Source organism: Leguminivora glycinivorella, chromosome 16 (assembly GCF_023078275.1).
Source record: "Leguminivora glycinivorella isolate SPB_JAAS2020 chromosome 16, LegGlyc_1.1, whole genome shotgun sequence".
Classification (NCBI taxonomy): Eukaryota; Metazoa; Arthropoda; class Insecta; order Lepidoptera; family Tortricidae; genus Leguminivora; species Leguminivora glycinivorella.
Window position 1 is genome coordinate 1,268,644 of NC_062986.1, and position 21,496 is coordinate 1,290,139.

The window sequence follows — 21,496 nt, forward strand, 5'->3', positions numbered from 1 at the left end:
TTGGGTCAAGCGCACTGGTCGACAAATCTCCAGTCACTTGCTTACATGCACATGCCTGGGCATTTGTCAACGACTCAAACCGCTCTGAATTATGCTTAATCTGGGATATTAAATCATCCATGGCTAAAGAATATTCACTAATAACTTTTTTTGAACTCTCATTTATCACATCTAAAGATTTTATTGAATCCTCCCCGTTAAGCAAGCAGAACTTGCGGTAACATTGCTCAATGCTACATCTGGGAGCTTGAAACTTACAATTGCAAGCTTGAAACGTTTGAGCAACGTTTGAGCCATATTGATGTTAAACGCTTTCGGCCGCGCTGTAGATAAACCCTGTAAGTTTCCCAGATCGGATTTTTACAACTTTCTATAACTTTGAATAGCAATGTTGCTGATACATTGAAATATAAACTTACTAGAAAGTTATGACGAAAACTTTTAAGAAGTTCATTTTTGTACATTGCATCAATAGCACATTATGCAACTTGTCCGTAACATACATGCTATTCATTGCGGCAATGTTACATTCATAATACACCAAAAAGTTTGATGTTGTATATTGTATTGACTTTTCACCGATACCTTTCAATGCGTTACAAATATAACATTGCTTTAATAACTCTAATGAAGTTCCTTGCAAGTTACGCATGTAATGTACCTAAAAGTAGCTCTCATAATGTTTCATTTGAAACTTCTGGAAATGATTATATTTGGTATGTTGTGTCAACAAATCACTGGTAACTTTTGTGAAAGTTACTTGTGAACCGTTCACACAATATTTCATAGGGATATTTCAGGGAACGTGATTTTTGTGGTTGGTAGGACGTCACAAATATAACTGCCCGCAAGGTGCTCTGCAAGCTGCGTGAGCCTGAGCGAGCCTCGTGCGGCTGCCAGCTGCCGGTTCAAAGAGAACTCGCTTGATTCGATCGCGATTCTATTGAAACAAGCTAGATTCTCTCCAAAAGCCGACAGCCAAAGGCTAGCGCGCGAGTACGCTCGACAGGTTCGGATCCGTGCGCAGCTTACAGATACTACCCAGCATAATTTTAATGATTATGTATGATCAAAATAACTATAAACGAAAAAGTCAAACTTAAAAAATACCTCACACAAAAATCATTGATTGTAAAACAAAAACATGGATATACAGACAACATAATTATTTTATTTAAAGTTTTTTCTTCAGACCGCACATACTAATGAAAAATGATATGAATACTTATGTAGAGTTAGACATTTGAATTGAACATAAATGTTATCATAATACACACAAACACTATTTTAAAACACTGCGTGAATACTACGACGGTTAAGAGCCCGCAGGACCCGAGCTCCTTCTCATATTTGAGGAGACCACCCGTCGCGCTGAAGAGGCGTCACTAAGGCCGTTCGCAGACGCACCTTCTCAAGTCCTCCTCGCCTCAAGTGACATACCTGCAAAAAAATAAATTCATTCAATCTATAATTCTGATTGTACACATGAAACATGAGTTTGCCGCTGATGAGATGAAGGATTTATGATAATTATTTTGTATGATTTAACTTATTGATTATTTGTTTGTCCTTTCCAGTACTCGGGACCATGGGGTCCCGGACATTTGGGAGGCATGTGTGGGGCCGAAGCCAACAGCACGGCCTCTGTGCTGTTGGCTTCGGCTGTGCTTTCTAGACAATTTACTCTAAATGTAATGTGACACTACCCGGCGATTATCCCTGTCCGCACTATAGTAATGCACCCAAGGACAAGCGCCGGTTAGTGTAGAACTATTGATAGAAAAAGGTAAATAAAAGAAACCGGGCTATTAGGTTGAATTGCTGGTGGACTTGTAACCGGTACTATGGGAGACTATGGCACCTGCCTTGATCATATTATGTTATAAAAACATGAAAAAATAGGCAGGCGGTGACTAGCCAATTATTATTATTTGCCTGCTCTCATCCTGCACAGTCTCCAATACGTCTGCACGATTTCTTAGAAACTGATAAGTCTTCAAGAGGAGACTTTGCAGTGTGGTTTTGTACATGGAATTTTCCTGTACTTAAAATATTTTATACCATACAAAATTACAAATGAAGCATTAGATAATTATAAGAAACACATTGGCAAAAGTTATTTTTAAATCAAATTTCTATTGAATATGTCTGATAGCGTACATTGGGGTAATTTCGAAAGTCACAGAAAAATCACCATTATTTCCATCATATCAATGTTCCCCTTTCGAAATTACCAGAGCATTTCTGTGGTTCGAAATTGCCCCAACGCACCCTAAATGAGTTGACGTCACTAAACACGAAAGTCGTACTATTTCCATAATTAGCAAACTTAAAAAGAAGCTGATTTTTGTGCTACTCTGCGGCGGCGGCATATGTACGTATGATGTTTATGACTATATCTATACTGCCCTGCTAAGCCGAGTGGCGCTGTCTCAAAACCAAATGATTTTGGAAACGTAAACGTCAGTGATATTATTATTTATTTAGGTAATCACAAACATAAATCTCTAATTAATTTACATAGTATCGTTAAACCAATAAGGTTTGTCTCGATACCTATTCCACAGATACCTATAGATACTTTATAAGTTAATTATGGATTTTCGTTTGAGATAGCGCTTTTCGGCTTAGGCCTCCTAAGTATAGGGGGAAACGAAATAATGGGCTTTGAGCGTGGAAGGAACAAATCTCCGTCTCACTTACCTGTACACCTGGCATAATAGCTCATAAGGTTCAGGTGTAATGCGGAATTACTGAAAGTAATGATTTTTTCAATACGTACATAATAAACGACATTTGTACATCAATTTCCATAAGAAAAAAGTAAATAATGTAGATTCTATCTATGAGTACTGATACAATCAAAGCCCATTATTTCGTTTCTCCCTATAGGTGCAGTCATAAACATCATACGTACATATTGTACGTTATACGTAATTACGTACATCATTTTACCATATAGTTAGTTGAAGTTCATTATGAAGGCGCCGCCGCCGCCGCCGCGCCGCAGAGTAGCACACGCTGAATTGACTAAAAGGAAAGTAGACTATTCTTTCCACTTAATGCTAGTATTGCTAGTGACGCCGTGTCTTGCGAGGGCGACGGTCGCCGTCGCGTCTCACACTTCCATATCGATAAGGTTTGATTTCGTATACGTCGCATCGCCCACGCAAGACACGGCGTTAGTTACACTGTCCAGTTTTTGGACAACTATATATATTATAAGAGTGACCCACAGGTCAGTGCGTTCCCTAAGCGAATTCAAGGCTCTCAAATTTGTTGAAACATGGTCTACAATAGGGTGGTCCACATTTGTATGGAAGAAAAATAAATATGACTAATCCTTTCTCCACATGGTTCCCTTTGTTCTATTATGAATTAGTAGTTTATGTACCAAATTTTAACCCATTTGCTCATTATTTACAGGTCGCTCAAGATACATTTAAAATTGGATATCTCCTATAATAAAATAAAAACCGAAATAATTAAAACATTGCAAACTGCCCGGTTCATGTTTTATTTAGCTCTAATGAAATAGGGAAAAATATAATTAAACCATTAAAATACCTCCATGTAAGATTTTTTCTTTAGTCAAGTTCATTTCATACATTTCAGTATGGCATTATTGCTTTATTTTGAGCGACCTCTAAATAAAGTCTGATTGTTCTCAAAATTGGTTGACATGATTTTAATAAGTTTTCGTGTAGAAATAACCATGTGGAGCTCAAACAATAAAAAACATTTTTTTTTGGACCACCCTAGTCTACAATAAATTTAATCGACTTATGAGATTTGTTATTCATAGTAAAGTGTAAAAATAACCGGCCTAGAGCGTGTCGGGCCACGCTCAGTGTAGGGTTCCGTAGTTTTCCGTATTTTTTATTAAAAACAACTGAACCTATCAACTTCAAAACAATTTTCCTAGAAAGTCTTTATAAAGTTCTACATTATAAACTGAAATAAATGTCATATACAAAGAAAAAATGACCAAGGCATTCTATATTTCCTATGAAATAATTTAATTTGGTCTTAGAGTGAAGTTCTACATTTGTATTTTTTTTTTTTTAAACATATGGTTCAAAAGTTAGAGAGGGGACACACTTTTTTTCCTTTAGGAGCGATTATTTCCGAAAATATTGATATTATCAGAAAACGATTTTAGTAAACCCGTATTGATTTTTAAATACCTATCCAACAATATATCACATGTTGGGATTGGAATGAAAAAAATCAGTCCCCACTTTACCCTAACAAAACATTTTTTTCCGCTTCTTATTTTACCACTTTGTCGGCGTAATTGATATACATAATTACATATTGGCACCAAATTTCAGCTTTCTAGTGCTAACGGTTACTGAGATTATCCGCGGACGGACGGACGGACGGACGGACGGACGGACAGACAGACAGACAGACAGACATGGCGAAACTATAAGGGTTGCTAGTTGACTATAGAATTCTAAAAATGATGTGAGATTGAGATGATTATTTATCAATACATTTTTATTATAGGCTACTTTCCTTCTAGTAAAATCAGTTTCTTTTTAAGAACTCTCAAAACGAATTTGAATGATTTGCTGATATGGAAATTAAACGAAAACGTGTCGACTGACGTCACGGTCAACTCCTATGATCATTATAAATTTCAATGAGATTTAAATAGAAATTGGGTTTAAAAATATGGCAGATTATTTTTAAAGGAAATTTCTATTTAAGTTTTGCTTCGTCAATATCCTCGCTCTTGTTATCACTACTGTCATTGTTGACATTTTGTATTTACTGAATGAAAATACAGAAATAAATTAATGAAGAGAAGGGTAAAATGTGCAAGCTAACCAAATTCCACCGGGCCAAACAAGGTGAGTGAGTGCACTGTCGCGCTGACACGTAGATCTGCAGTTGGAGAATGGCCTGTGGCACGAAGTAGCAGAGCACTGCGCCACAACCATCTGAAATGTCCGGTGCGTGAGCTAAGCAAGTGAAAATAACAGGGAGAAGCAAATATGCAGTGTTAGTTAATGAGGTGCAGAAACAGTTAATAAGAAAACCCAGGAATATTTATGAACACACACAAATAATTAGCAATTAAATGAACCCAAATGCTTAATTTACACAAATCTCTTGGGTTAATTAAACTGAGCTTGGACTATCAAAGGGTCATGTGGGACTATTTACGTGACGTGACGTTTTTATACTTGGTACACAATGAAACACAAAATAAATGTTGTAGACAAGATACAAATATTGTACCCTCGACGGCTTTATATTGTCAAGTTGTAATATCAGGCAATCACAACTGACTACATACCTAAGGGTCACTTGCACCACCGAAAATGGAGGGTTGACCCGAGGCTAACCCACCATTTCATATGGAATTTGACAGTTGATAGCCCACTAACCTTGAGTTAAGCAGTTGGTACAAGTGGCCCTAAATGAATTTATGCTTAACTGGGCCCTAAATGTCTGACGGAGGCACTAAAGATTCGATAAATCTGATTCTGTATCTGTACGTATTTACGTAGGTGGATAACTACAACTTTATAAAGTAGCAGACACTGAACAAAGAAACACTATTTTTTTTTCATAAACATTCAGTTTATCTTTAAATTTATATGCATGTAAATAACAAGTTACTTGGAAACTTGAAAACAACTCTGTGTTGATAAATTAGAACCAAATACAACCTTTGCAATTACGTACCGACAACTGTACTAGATTAACTGTATGTCACTTACGATTTTACAAGCTTTGATAATACTAAGTAACACTAATTATTATGCCACGAACTCACGACAATATTCACAAGTCAAAAAGGAAATCAAAGTAGACGTATAAATGGAACGCGCAACTACATACCTTTCTAAGCTTAAGAGAGATCTGCCGCGTCATTTGTAACCGACGAGTCCGACGACGACAGCGTGATGACTTGATAATAATACAGGCACTGGGATAGACTTCACTGGCCATTGCACGCAGGCCGGATCCTGTTGTTGATCGCCAACTTGTCCAGGATCGCGGCAGATGATGGGGCATGGGCAAAAACAACCCTGAACCTGAACACAGTATAAAAATATATTGATTTATAATGTTAAAAATAATTCGCGGATGCGACATGTAGGTCGTCGATTCAAGTGGGGCGCGAAGGCGGCGTAAGCGCTACCCGCGACGTGACGAGCCGTTTTTCTGTAATATGATATATTACACAAACCAACCTAGTCCCACAATAAACTATCTAACAGTTAACTGCCACATAGGCTGTAAATTGGTAATTAAATAGCAAATCTCACCATATTTCCGTCAGCTAACTCACAGAAGGACGCGCACCACGATAGAATAAATAAAAGATGGCGTCGCGTCGCGGTCCGGGGTTGCCAACTCTAAAACCGTGTTCAGAAACCGAGGGAAAATTATATTTAATATTATTTAGTTCCGTTACCGTCAGTGGCGAAAATGCATATCGTGATTTCGCTAGGACGGGTATATACAGGGTGTAAACCTAATACGGGCGAACAGTATAATAAGTTGTATTTGATAAGAAACGGCCCCTCTTAGTAATTAGTCTCTGGCATATAATTTATAAGTATTTAAAGAAGAAAATATTAATTTACGTGAAATGATCAATTAATGGTCCAAGACTTCCAAGAGCTGGCAGGATTTTGGAGTAGGTACTTGAGGCAACCTGTAAAGGTGCTCAGATGCTTCTCTGATCATAACCAACATCAGGTCTGCAAGTCTGGCAGCTGGGGAGTGGGGCTTTATCGAGCTATGAATTATTAAAGATTTAATTTTTTGGGGCCCATAAAAGGTGTTTGAGGCAACCTGGAATTATTAAAAAGTGAAAGTAGAGTTCCTCAGATGTCGCATAGTATTTATGCCAGATCATTTGGCCGGGTCCTTCACCGAGCCAGAACAGTGCAAAGTGGTAAAAAAAGAATTCCAAAAAGGTTCTTGCGGCAATCTGTCATTTTTACCAGTAAAATATGAGGGTCTAAATAGCCATCGAAAAATAATGCCATGACATGAGGTGGGGTCTGTACCCTGCCATTCGATCTTGAAAGTATTTTTTTTAGTTTTTCGTAAATAACTCGTAAACGGTAGCCCACAGCAAAAAAATATGTCAAACAGAAAATATGTACATAAAATTTTCTACAAGAAAGGTTATATACATTTTTTCGATAGGATCAATATAGAAAAGGATAATTTAGTAAGAAAGTTTTTTTAATCGATTAAATGCTCCGTTTTTCGTCCATACCTCGTAAACGGTGGCCCACAGCAAATAACTATGTTAAACAGAAAATATCTACATAAAATTTCCTATAAAAAAGGTTATATAAGATTTTTCGCTAGGATCATTTTTTTAGTTGGAATGTATTTTTAAATAGATTACATGGGCCGTTTTTTGTTGATAACTTAAAAACGGTGGCTCACAGCTAAAAAAAAATAATGTTACACGGAATTAATCTACATAATATTTCCTACAAGAAAGGTTCTATAAGATTTTTCGCTAGGATCAATATTTTAGTAGGTAAGTTTTTTTAAATAGATTAATTTTAGTTGGAAAGTATTTTTAAATAGCTTACGTAGGACGTTTTTTGTTAATAACTCGAAATCGGAGGCTCACAGCCAAAAATAATGTTATACATAATTAATCTTCATAATATTTCCTACAAGAAAGTTTCTATAAGATTTTTCGCTAGGATCAATATTTTAGTTAGAAAGTATTTTTAAATAGATTTCATGGGCCGTTTTTTGTAAATACCTCGTAAACGGTGGCTCACAGCTAAATAAAATGTTCACAAGAAAATATCTTCATAAAATTTCCTACAAGAAAGGTCCTATACATTTTTTCGCTAGGATCAATGTGTGAGTGTGTTTGTCGGTTACCATTAAGGCGAGATTTACTTGTATCTTTTATGCATTTAAACTGACAAAGTGGCTTTATAGCAATCGACAAAGTGGGACGTTTTCACGTCCACACTCACATATTTTAGTTGAAAGTATTTTTAAATAGATTGCATGGGAAGTTTTTTGTTGAGAACTCAAAAACGGTGGCTCACAGCCCAAAATAATGGTATACAGAAATAATCTACATAATATTTCCTACAAGAAAGGTTTTATAAGAGTTTTCGCTAGGATCAATATTAGTTGGAAATTATTTTTAAATAGATTTCATTGGCCGTTTTTGTAAATACCTCGTAAACGGTGGCCCACAGCTAAATAAAATGTTCACGAGAAAAAATTTAAATAAAATTTTCTATAAGAAAGGTTCTATACGTTTTTTCGCTAGGATCAATTTTTTAGTTGGAAAGTATTTTTAAATAGATTACATGGGCCGCTTTTTGTAAATAATTCGAAAACGGTGGCTCATAACCGGAAATAATCTATATAATATTGCCTACTAGAAAGGATATATAAGAATTTTCGCTGGGATCAATATTTTAGTAGGAAAGTTTGTCTTATAATTCTTTCTGAAGTGCAAATTTAGGAGTTTCAACTCAAATCTCAAAATCGATCAACAAAAAGCGGCCCATTTAATGTCGCCAGTATCCTTGGTACAATGCCTCAAGGGCCTATTTTAGACATTAGCTAGCTTTTAAGTTTAGTCTTAGTTTCTTATATAATTATGTAAATATGTTCATGTAAATAAAGAGATAAAAACATTAAAAAAAAAATGTTATCTGCAAAAGTATTGTTTGACTAGAAGACTATTATGCTCATCAACATTATGACAAGAAACAATTCGGTATTACAAAAATCTGCGAAATGATTTATGCCAAAGCATATTCTGCGTAAGGTGTTTCTGCCAAACGTGACTTCTGCCAAGAACTATTATACGAATCAAATGAGTAAAAAGTTTCTGCCAGAGAATAGTGAACCTATATAAGTTTTTTCGCTAGGATCAATTTTTTAGTTGGAAAGTATTTTTAAATAGACTACATGGGCAGTTTTTTGTTGATAACTCAAAAACGGTGGCACACAGCCAAAAATGATGTTACACAGAATTAATCTACATAATATTTCCTACAAGAAAGGTTCTATAAGATTTTTCGCTAGGATCAATGTTTTAGTAGGTAAGTTTTTTGAAATAGATTACATGAAATAGATAACATTTGTGCATAATATGTATGAGGCATAAAGTTGCAATTCGCTATTTGATAGCGAGTTGGATGTGTTTGGGATGCAAGATACCTAACACTCCTCCTCGCTTCGCTCGTCGTCGTACCTAATAGTGACTCTGGGGCAGTTTTTCTTTTTTGATAGCGTGTAATAATTCTGCTATTGTAATATTATGCTATAAGATTATTATGGTACATACAATCACGCTAAATCAAATTTGACCAAAGTAATGTTCTGTAAAACAATATTCTGCCAAATGTATCTTATGCGTGGTAGTAATAATGCCAACTAAGTTTTCTGCGAAATTACCATTCGACCGAATGTTTTTTCTGCGAAACATGTTATGCTAAGTGTGTTTTTGGCCAAAATTATTCTGCCAGATGAGGGTAACCCTTTTATGATATGTGTATGAGGGTGGATTTGAATAATTCATCTAATCAACCATACATTTTGATCCTTGAGGCAATCAAACCATATTTAAAGGTGGTGCAAAGTTACCCATGGGGGAGCAAAATAGCTCCGTTTTACTGTATTGTAACAAACAAACAATTCGACTGAAAGTGTTACTGCGAAACATGTTATGCGAAGTGTGTTTCGGACTAAAATTATTCTGCCAGATGAGGGTAACCCCTTATAATAACCTTTCTTATAGGAAATTTTATGTAGATATTTTCTGTTTAACAAAGTTTTTTGCTGTGTGCCACCGTTTACGAGGTATTGACGAAAAACGGAGCATGTAATCGATTAAAAAAAACTTTCTTACTAAATTATCCACTTATATATTGTTCCTATCGAAAAAACGTACATAACCTTTCTTGTAGACAATTTAATGTAGATATTTTCTGTTTACCATATTTTTTTGCTGTGGGCCACCGTTTACGAGTTATTTACGGAAAACTAAAAAATTGACTTTCAAGATCGAATGGCTGGGTATGGACCCCACCTCATGTCATGGCATTATTTTTCCATGGCTATTTAGACCCTCATCTTTTACTGGTAAAAATGACAAATTGCCTCAAGAACCTTTTTTGGATTATTTTTTTACCACTTTGCACTGTTCTGGCACGGTGAAGGACCCGGCCAAATGATCTAGAATAAATACTATGCGACTTCTGAGGAACTCTACTTTCACGTTGCCTCAAACACCTTTTTTGGGCCTCAAAAAATTAAAGACGAGAGAAGTTATCAGTAGAGACCTGAAATGTGGTACCAATATGTATATCAATCACGCCGACAATGTAGTAAAATTAAAAGTGAAAAAAAATATAATTATATTAGAATACCCTCCCGTACATGTAAAGTGGGGAGTGAATTTTTTTTTTTCATTTCAATCCTAACGTGTGATATATTGTTCGATAAGTATTTAAAAATGAATAGGGGTTTACAAAAATATTTTTTTTGACATTTTTAATATTAAATTAATTTTTATTAAGCAGAAACGTCTGCTAACGATTCTAAACATTTTTTTTTTTTTTTTTTAATGGTGCGGGTTCAAGTCCCGCCGGAAGCGTAAATTTTTCCATTTTTTCCTTTAATATAAAAATATTTTTAATATTTTCATAAATAATGGCTCTAAAAAGAAAAAAATAAGTGTGCCCCCCTCTAACTTTTGAACAACAACTTGAAAAAGTCTTTCTAGTATAATTATTTTCAACTTGATAGGTTAAACAGGTTTTGAAAAAAATATACGGGAAACTACGGAACCCTATACTGAGCGTGACCCGACACGATCTTGGCCGGTTTTTAGGATCGGTGATCCAATTTGTGTGCGCCCTGTAAGCTAGCAAGCCAATCTAATGCGACCCCCCGAATCCCCCAATGTTCTAGCTTTTTGAGTAGGATGGTAAGGTAACTGAGACAGTGTCAAAGGCCTTGCTTCTTGTATATCTTAATTCCCTTTATACACCGTGGGAGTGAATAAGCCGAAATATACTATTTAACCACCCATTTTTTGTGTAAATCAAAAAAAAGATATTACATGAATTTTGTTTCTGAATGTATTTTCACGTAAAAAGTAAATGTTTTTCATAAAACTAGCACTTGAAACGAGTTTTAACTTTTTTTTCTAAAAACTTCATTCTTGAAAGATTTTACTTTTTACTTTTTGACATTTATCAATGAGGATAGTGACGCCGTGGCTTGCGTGGGCGATGGTCGCGCGACGGCGATGCGACGCATACGAAATCAAATCTTATCGATATGGAAGTAGACGATGCGATGAGACCATAATCTCCATAGTGGCATCAACTCCCGTAAAGGATCTTTTTACTGACTAACAATAACATCTTTTTTCAATTGGTAATAACTCTGAAGCTAGGCAATATCCAGAAAAGTATAAGTACATAACATTATAGTCTCTAAAAGTGGTCAGGAATACACTGTTAAAATCTTTTGACGATGTTAAAAATATTTAGGGTCTGTTTAACAATGTCTTACTAAAGTATAGCTAATCAATAAATTATTTTACCAAATAAAAATTGTCAATTTGTTAATTGCACAAACTACTAAGAAGATACTACGTTAATTGTAAGTTACAGCTGGCAACATTGTATATTGACGTTTCTCACGTTTCGATTTACGGAATACGTGGTCCATATTATAACGCCTTTTGAAATTTTGCACATTTTATTGATTTTATACATGATTATGTATTTAATATTGATTACTTTAAATGTATATTCTTCCTACAACATTGTTCAATGATACAACTTTTTTAAGAAATTTTATGTGGATGAAGATGAAACGTAATGCAAATGTCAAAGAAAGAAAATAATTTTAGTTTAACTTATGAATCATAAACATACTGCTAAAAATTCTAAACTTCAGGTCTAATAATATAAACTACATCTAAGTATTTTGCAGTCCACAGGATAATTGAGGGAAGTTAGTTCTGAGATGATGAAAATAATATATGGTCTCAAAGGAAGTCGGCCTCATTGTGAACAAGACGAAATCCCGCTTTATGTAAGTTATTATATGTTAATATGACATGTCTGGCCAGTGTAGTGACCCTGCTTAAAGCTTCGGGCTATATTAATAGACTACATAGTGTCCCACTGCTGGGAAAAGGCCTCACCCATGGATCTCCATTTGTCACGGTCTTGAGCAATCTCTGACTCGTCGCATTGTGGCAATTTTTGCTCAACTCTGTGTGTGCATGAGACAGACATTGTCCGGCCCATCCATACTAATGGGAAAGTGTGTGTATCTGTTTATTTGTCCGTCCTTCACAGCAAAATGGAGTGACAAATTGATGTGATTTTTAAGTGGAAATAGTGGAAGAGACAGAGAGTGACTTATGCGAAGCCTCGGGCAAAAGCTAGTAATATTTATTTTATATACTATCAATTTTTTTCCCATTGTTTTTATGCAATTCTATTCTGAAACATTACTTTGTTATAGATAAACCAAGGCAGGTTGGAAAAGTCCAGAAGCAAATTTTAGAAGAAAAATATTGTACTGAATAACTACAATGGGCCATTGAAGAAGAGAAGACGGCACAAGAGGGAAATATGGGCCTTAGAAAAAGATATCACGCCTCTATCCCATAAAGAGGTAGGCAGAGCACATGAACTACTAAGTTTCTGTGCCACTCTTGGCAAAAAGGGGTGGAAAGAAATCCAAATTATGACATTGAAGAAGTGAAGACTAAATAAGTAAACCAAAGGCCCCAAGAATATAAAAGACTGCAATGAAATTGTCAAGAAGAGGGTGCAAGAGCAGAACATATGGGCTACTTGCTATGGAATGATGAATTCTACCTTCAAGTGGATGGCGTGACAATGGGGTCTCCTGTGTCTTCAGTAGTTGCCGACATCTTTATGGAGGACTTCGAGGAGACAGCACTCTCATTGGCTGCCGTCCAGCCGAAGATATTCAAAAGATATGTAGATGGCACTTTTACTATGCTTCCTAAAAGTAGTGTTTCAACTTTCTTCATAGTTCACTATGGATAGAATTTAAATGGTCATACGATACAATTTACTATGGATAAAGACTGTTCTCGTCCCTTCATGAATGTTCTCATTTTGAGGAATCCTGATAATAGCTTAGGTTGCACTGTGTATAGAAAACCTACTCATACTGATAGGTACATAAATGGCCAATCTCACCACCATCCCTGTCAACTAGCTACTATGGGCAAATCTTTGTTTCAGGGAGCTCAGAGGATATGTGACAACCAGAATTTGGCCGCGGAGCTTCGACATGCCAGGCAGGCGCTGTTGACGAAAAAGCTCAAGATACTGCATGTCAAGCAGAAGGCCTGTTTGAAGATCCCTACAGTCGAGCGCCAGCTTGCTATTTTGCCTTTTCTTAGAGGGGTCACATATAGGATCAGTCACATCTTGAAACGGACTTTCATTAAAACTTATTTGAAGCCCATGAAGAAGATGTCACAATTCCTGAGGTCTATGAAGTGTCAAACTCCTCTACAAAATGCAGGAGGGTACAGGTTAGACTGTGAGTGCGGCCTGTCATATGTAGGGCAGACGAAACGAAGTATTTCCACATGGGTGAAGGAACACATAGCGGATGTCAAGCACCGTTGGCAAAGGTCTGCAGTCTCTGAACATGTCATGGATAAAGTCAATCACGCTATAAAGTTTGATAAGCTGTTTCTTGCTAAGGAGAAGCGGTATCTACCCAGAATGTATGGTGTTGGACATTCGCCATTTGGTTTTGCAAATTTTGTGTAGATTAACTAATTAATTGTTTTTACATACCTAGTAATGTAAAATTTGTTAAATATTGTATAACTAGCTTTATTAACTGTGTCTTCATTAATATTTCTTGTATGTGGGTAGCTTTTGCACATTGTAATTTTTCCTCAGTTGACCACAAATGCTGTAAAGTGTTCGAAACGTCGGGATGAATGGTAAATTCATTATACGCGATATAATCCGTTTCCATAGTTTTATTGTGTCTAAATGAATTCAACAAATAATCTCTATAATACTGTCTTCGGTTACTACATTACTTATTTATGACAATAATCCTAGAATCTATATGTAATATGGATATTATAAGATAACGGATATCGAATGATGAAAGTGATAGAAACCAAATAAGCAACAAATAGTTTATCGTTAGGCCTGATTTAGACGGCGTGCGAACTCGCATGCGATTTTAATCACATTGCGGGCTGTTGATGTTACATACAATTATGCACAGCCATCAAATACAGCAATGTAATAAAACTCGTATGCGAGTTCTCGTACGTATGTATGTAATATTGTAATATGTATGTATGAAGTTCAGGGAGCATTATAAAGTGGCGCGGACGACAACATCAACTTCATACAAATTAGTCGCGCGGACCGTCCGCGTGACACTAAAACCAGCCTTAATGCTAGTGGCATAGGACTATGAATTTCGTAGAATACCAGTAGCATGTATTGTAATGTGTGATTAAGATAATGTTTACTGGCATAGTATAGGCAATTCAGTAAAACAGTACCGGGGCGAACGTGTTAAGATGTAAAAGAAATACGTATGGCGAGTTTCTTGTCAGTCCCATAGTTGAATACTGTAAAACAGTTTAAGAAATTTAAATTTTCTCGAGTCAGTTATGGAGGGTTAGGGGTCTTAGAGCCAGTGTAAAGACTGATTCGGAAAAAAAAGCAGCAGCACCGATTTTAGATTATTTATTTTGTGATCATTTTAAAGCAGTGCATTTTTATAATAATCTGTAGTTCGGTAGATCCTATTGTGTAAAATTAAATATAATCGTATGTATTCTAAGTAAAAGATCGAATTCAAGTTTCCACCTATTATATTACCTTATCTCCAACATTTATGAACGACGCGACGCGACGTCTTCTGAAATAGTTTATGAGGTAAGTATTTTCTTTTAGTTTATGAGTCACTTAATGTTGAATGAGTTTATGAGTAGCTACAGCTACGTTGATAAATTTTATTGTCTGTTTGCCATCTTTACATGAATTGTATCCCATACAAAAACGTGTGTTACGCTTGCTTGGAAAGGCTTCTTAACTACCCAAGATAAGATCCAGTTAGTTAATAGCGTACCTATGGCGTAAGGTCGCAATTCCGATCACACGTTGTATCTTTCCTAGTAAGTCCGTTTTCACATTATCCGATCCGATATCGGATGTCGGAAGGATTTCGATGAAAACAATCCAAGATGGCGCCTGTAATGTATGCGATATCGGTCTTGCCTCCGATATCGGACCCTTTTCAGTCCACCCGCTGCCGTCGCGGCCATAGTCAAAGTGCAGTTCAGTGTAAGCAAAGACAGTGTACAGATATACCACTTACGGTATTAGTGTTAGATAGTACCTACTAATGAATCCTATTGCTGTTGTTCTAATTAGCCAGGCCTGAACCCTTCACCGTCTTTTAAGAGTGCCAACTTATTGGGAACCTCAAGCTAAATAGTCTGCGCTCAGTAAAGGGAACACCATCACACCCTTTACCAGTTCCACAATATATATAATATTAATGTGGTCTGTGGTTTGGCTCGAACCCCACTGATGCACACGCCGCTACGTACGGGATGCGCACGTTATACTCGTAGGTACCTAATAATACCTAAGAAAATTTCAAATAAATAGTAGTTGAAACAAAATTACTCGAACTAAATTTTCGATGATTTGTTGTCGATGAAAAGTTTATCGGCGAAACAAGGGTACATGTGTGCCATGCCTAGGAATACCGCCTTTTCCATCTGACCTATTCATCAGGGTCTACAGAACCTAACTTCAAGTTGGGGAGTAGTACTCCCCAGTCGGACCCCTTTTAAACCCATATTTCTGGTAAACTACATGTACAGTACATTTAATTTCCGACGAGGTACAAGAGGTACGTCAGAGGTACATTCCACCATGGTAATCTGAGCACAATAAAGCGAGGTGGTACGGCTGCAGAGTGGCTTCGGCTGATGAAAACATTCAGCGAGCCCGATTTCGATCGAACGTCCATGCGCTCAAGGCCACGTCCACGACCTTCGACCGATAGTTTGCACGGTTAAGTGTATATTCATTATCCAGATCCGCGTCCACGGTCGCGCGACGACGGACGTCCGCGTAGTATGTTCCTAGCTTTAATCTCAGAACAGAAAACTATTACAGCTAGGAACATACTACGCGGACGTCCGCCGTCGAGCGACCGCGACCGCGACCGATCAGTGTGCACGGTCTTCGGGACGTGGCTTCGGCTGACCAAAACATCCAGCGAGCCAGATTTCGATCGGACGTCCATGCGCTCAAGGCCACGTCTGCGACCGTCGACCGATAATTTGCACGGTTAAGTGTATATTCATTGTCCAGATCTGCGTCCGCCGTCTAGCGACCGCACCTAAAGAATAGGATGCATATAGTTTACTTTGTTCTTATTTATTGACAGACTTGTTTGACAGACTATAGTTTAATCAAGAAATAACAATTTTGAATTTTCTCGAGAATAACCGAATGTGAAATCTCCAAAAGAGGAGTAGAAAAACAATGTAAAAAAATCTAGCTTAAACATTTACACTGTTTATAATTTACCGTAATGTTATGCCCTTATAAATAGACTCATTGAAAGAGTGCTAATTTTGTGATATCGCAGCAAAATTATCAAACGTATATTTAAAACGGTCAATGACTGTAATGTTGATGTGAAATGTTCAATAAACGTAAATATTACAAATTGGTGCAACATTGAGAAATGAATTCTTTAAAAAAAGCAATTGCTGTGACATTGTATTTATAATTATCTGTAATGTTACAAAAAAAATATACCGGTTATATCAAAAGGTTTTATTGAAGTAAATCTTAATTTGTGATATTGCAGCAACTGCATAAAACCAATATTTCAAGTGGTCAGTTGCAGTAATATTGATTTTGAACATTTGGGAAACTTTAAGTTTAGACATTGAAGTAACATTGAAAACTTGATGTTTAAAAGTTAATGTTGCTGTAACGTTGCATATGTAATATAGCTAATACCTTGTTGCAGCAATGTAATAAATGAACATTTAAATAACTTGTAATCAAAACATCCTTGCAATATTATAATATTAGTTTTCATTTGTCATGTTACAATAATATAGCACTACTAATTTTCTGAAAGTTTCAAATTACCAATAAGTTGAATGTTGTTGTCATATTTCTCCGACCTTACATTCTAAACTTACAAATGTGAGGTATGTAAACTTACTGCAAGTTATTGTAAGTTTCATGCTCAGTGGGTCTAGGCTTTGAATTTTTAACTTTAATGCCTGTGTGTCAGTTTCATACTGTAATCTACTTTGTTCTAACTGAGCTGTATACAAATCTAACTTATCTACTAAACTTATATTAACTTTACAAAATCTCAATTTTTTAAAAAACAATTTATTAATTTTTGACATCTTTTGTTTTTTTTTGATCAGTTTATTTAATTTTATATACTTCTTTAGTTTGTTTCCGCTGCAATTTACTAACCTTGGTGTAGTGGCATCATTGGTTAAGTCTGTAGTTACTGAAGGGTTTTCAATTGCTGCGGTAACCAACTGAGATGCAGGCCGGACCAGTTCCTCGAACAAGGTCTGAGTGTGTGCCGCAGCTGCTTGGTTTTGGGCCTCCCGTAGCTCGTAGATGTGTTCGTGGGCGTCGTGCAGTGCTCTCTCCAATGAGTCGATGTCTTTCAGGGCCTGTTCATATGCAGCATTACACTCCATAAACCTGTCAACCGTCTCCTGAAGCCGGGCCCGCTCCGAGTTTACATTATTAAAATCACTCTCTAGTGTACACAGTTCCTTTTTTAACTTATCGTTTTTATCAATTATCAATAATAGCTCCTTCTCACTGTCTTCTCTTTCACTGAGCAATTGAGCACTAAACTCCTTGGATTGTTTTAATTCCAGCAAGGTAAGTTGGAGCTTATCACACTTCTCAGGCTCCTGCTGGAGAGCCGCTGCTGCAGCGGCGGCAGCTGCTCTGCGTGTTTGCATTGTAAATGGGTTTTTAAAAGAATTAAAAACAAAACAAAGCAAGGAATTGCCTACTCAAGCTCAGCGGTTACTTACATGAAATAGTGACGTTTCACTATGCCTACACTTGTTCTAGCCTTGTACAATGATTAACACTGAAAAAGAAACACAATCGGTACTAACTAGTGATAATAAGACTCAGAAAGTGTACAAAGGCGAACAGATATTTCAAATTTATAACCTATAACGGCTACAAACCTGAGACATCAAAGACACTTGTAAACGTCACTAAAGCACTTCACTACTTATATTTATACAAAACTTAATGTTAAATATACTAATTTCACGCTTTAAATACTAATTAATACTTAAAATATGCTTAAAAAATAATTATTTCAAAGGGACCTAGCAAAATCAGCTGCTTATCGTTTGACAGCCAGGGTTGCCAGTCAGGGTTAGATCTGTCACGCCAATACGCAAGAATTATAGAGATAGATAGCTACGAAAGACATATTCTCGTGAGCGTTTCGTGAGAGTTTGTATATTCGGCTACGCACACTGAAAGCACATTGAAAGGTGAGTACAGATGTCGCTGTTTCAAACAATGTAGGTAAATGAGTTCAGCTGGAGCCAGAAAGAAATCTTTAAAATATTACAGTGATAGATAGATAGATAGAATACTCTTTATTGGCACACCTCAGCAAAAGATACAGAATAAATATAACGTATGCGGAATGAAATCTGGACAAAGTTTTGATATCGTACAGAGTAAGTAAATAAATAAACTAAAATAATGTATAAATGCCAGATTAAAGTTTACATATCTGTCATTTAAACTGGTAAGTTTCATGAGTATTGGATTCCTTTTCTCGAAATGATGGTCAATCGAGAAGGACTACCTAGCGAAACTGTTTGTAATTTCTACATACCAATTTTCTGTGACCGAATGCAAAAGCCCGAGGAAAGTTTTGTAGGAAGGGTTAGAAGCTAACAGTCAATTTATAATATTTTTGCGTCCTTTTTCTTTACAAAAACTACCGCAAAAAAGCGTGGTTCAAGAAAACATTACAGCATTGGCAAGTTTTCTGGGAGAGATTTGATTAAAAGAAATGTCGGCCCCCTAAGGCACAAAATCTTACAGAGAGCTCGAGACAGCATTCGAATGGGGCAGAGAAAGTGATAAAAATTATCTTGAAGACATGAGTATCGATACACATTCAAAAAAAGTTAGACCTATAGTCTTCAAAAATAAAATAAAAAACTTTGAAAATGCTGCTACGCCGTTAAGTCAAAAAATGTAAAAAACAGCTGTTTTTGCATTTCTGGGTTTATGAATGACTAATAATATGTCGAGTAAATGGAATTTCATGACTAGAAAACTATTATTTTGAGAACACTAATGATCCTACGGACAGGAATGTGAAAAATGTCGAGCATACGAAGCTTCTTTAAAAAGTTATCACATGGAAGATAAATTTGAACCTTAAAAAATGCTAACATTGGTTTTGTCGACACCGATGGACATAAAGTATCACAAGTTCTGTTAGAAGCTTCACATTGGCGAAAACTAACTCTTTTATTTATCGATATTCAATACATAATTAAAATCACGAAAGATATCAAAAATAAACTATGTTATATTAATTTTATAAGACATTGAATTTTGTCCAGATTTCATTCCGCATACGTTACAGTGGAGACAAAACAAGTGATTATAAATACAGGTAGACAATAGGCGGTCTTATCGCTAAAGAGCGATATCTACCAGACAACCTTTGTGTAGCGGAAATTAAAAAACCATAATCAAAAATAAGTGATAATAGGTAATCCAACTTATCTGAGTTTGCAACGATCTTCACAGCCTCGCCAGTGCAGATGTTATTTTAAACGTCGAACAATGATGAAATTATGACGTTTAATTAACCTTGGAGGCGGGGCTTAAAATCATTGCAGACTTATCGTGGCCGGACTCTAGTTGCGCCACCCGGTATGATAAAATGTCAGCATTCTTTCTCACTGAAGGCATAATCCTTACAATTTGCGATTTCAAGCTGGCACAAACATAACGGAATAATGTCAACAATGAAGTTGCTGACTAGATTATTGACATATGCAGCTGTAATGCAATCGCACAAATTTCGCGCTGCAATATTGGAGCAGTTCTATGATCAAGGGGGTTACCATGACGTACTAAAGACGTTCAGTTTAGGTTGAGAGAAAGGGACACAGCTATAGCAGTTACATAGCTCCGTCCCTCTCTCTCAACCTAAACTGAACGGCTTTAGCACGTCATGGTAACCCCCCAGAGACCAAAATGTCACATTTATATTTGTCGAGGGCTTGAGTTGCTGCCATTGCGACAGCAAGAATGCTTTCCTGAAAAGGTTGGGGTAGTACATGTCAATCATATTCTTTTTCAGTTTTCTTGCTTGAAACTATGGGAAAGCGTGCGTTGAAATTCAAAATGGTCGTACTCAAAATCAGCTACCATCCAAATGTGGCGTTTGTGCTGGTATGCTTGTGAATAGTTTTATGAATTGGCTGTAGTCCGCACCGTATTAAAGTCAGCTGGGTATCGTTACACAGGTTCCGATGAGTCGAGTGCTTTTTGCAAGCGATGAGATACCAGCGAGTCCATTTTTAGCCTCTTGTTCACTGTTGAGAAAGGACTAGGAAGGGGAAACTACAGGGGAAGGATATTTTGACACGAAATAGCGCTGTAGGTTCACGTGACTCTGATGATTGAGCCTAAGAGGCAGCGAGTCGTTGGATATTTAAATATTGGGGACACCTTACACAGATCAACTTAGCCCCAAACTAAGCAAAGCTTGTACTATGGGTACTAAGCGACGATATACAAGTATACATACTTAAATAGTTTAGTTTAGTTTAGTTTAGTTTCTTTATCTCGTTTATACAAATTTCACACAATTAAAATTTACATTTCAGCTTATATTACTATTCGTATAACCATCGTTACAAAAGAAATAATAAAATTAAAATTACAAATAAAAATGGAAAAAAGTAGTGTGAACAAAAAAAATATTAAAATGTCATATTGGTAAAAATAAAATAAATACAGGTTTAGTACTACATAGTACAAATCAAAAATAACCAATGTCAATAATACAATATAGAATAATGAATAATGAATAATGAGAAATAATAAAAAATAAATTACGGAAATGTAAGAAGTACTATAATTAGTACATATCAATGTCAATATTAAAATTATAATAGAAAATAATTAATGTCTAAGAAAAATCGTCCATAATTTATTTTATTATTTGCATGTATTCTTTTACTGAGTATAGTTTCTTTTCCAACAGAAGGTTCTTCAGTCTTCGTCCGAACCTTTCCTCATTTTTTTCATTTTTTATGTCAGCGGGTAGGTGCTCATAATAGGTGGGCCCTATGACTCGTGCGTTTTTTGCTTGTAGTGCTGTGCGACGCGGCACTGTACGA

General features: G+C 36.2%; 1 protein-coding gene across 1 annotated transcript; it reads right to left on the reverse strand.

Moving 5' to 3' along the window:
• Nucleotides 1-1,186: 1,186 nt before the first annotated feature.
• On the reverse strand, nt 1,187-6,390 carry LOC125234848. Its single transcript, XM_048141265.1, has 4 exons — nt 6,288-6,390; nt 5,857-6,053; nt 4,837-4,949; nt 1,187-1,440 (listed from the first exon to the last, which is right to left on the reverse strand). The coding sequence occupies exons 2-4, from the start codon at nt 6,031-6,033 to the stop codon at nt 1,428-1,430; spliced, it is 303 nt and encodes a 100-aa protein (XP_047997222.1). The 5' UTR covers nt 6,034-6,053; nt 6,288-6,390; the 3' UTR covers nt 1,187-1,427.
• Nucleotides 6,391-21,496: the final 15,106 nt, after the last annotated feature.

Bases quoted from the DNA above. Each gene is read 5' to 3' on its own strand.
- LOC125234848 (XM_048141265.1), bottom strand. From the start codon at position 6,033: ATGCCCCATCATCTGCCGCGATCCTGGACAAGTTGGCGATCAACAACA. The intron at 4,950-5,856 runs GTATGTAGTTGC...CGGACATTTCAG, and splicing joins TCTCTCTTAAGCTTAGAAAG to ATGGTTGTGGCGCAGTGCTC.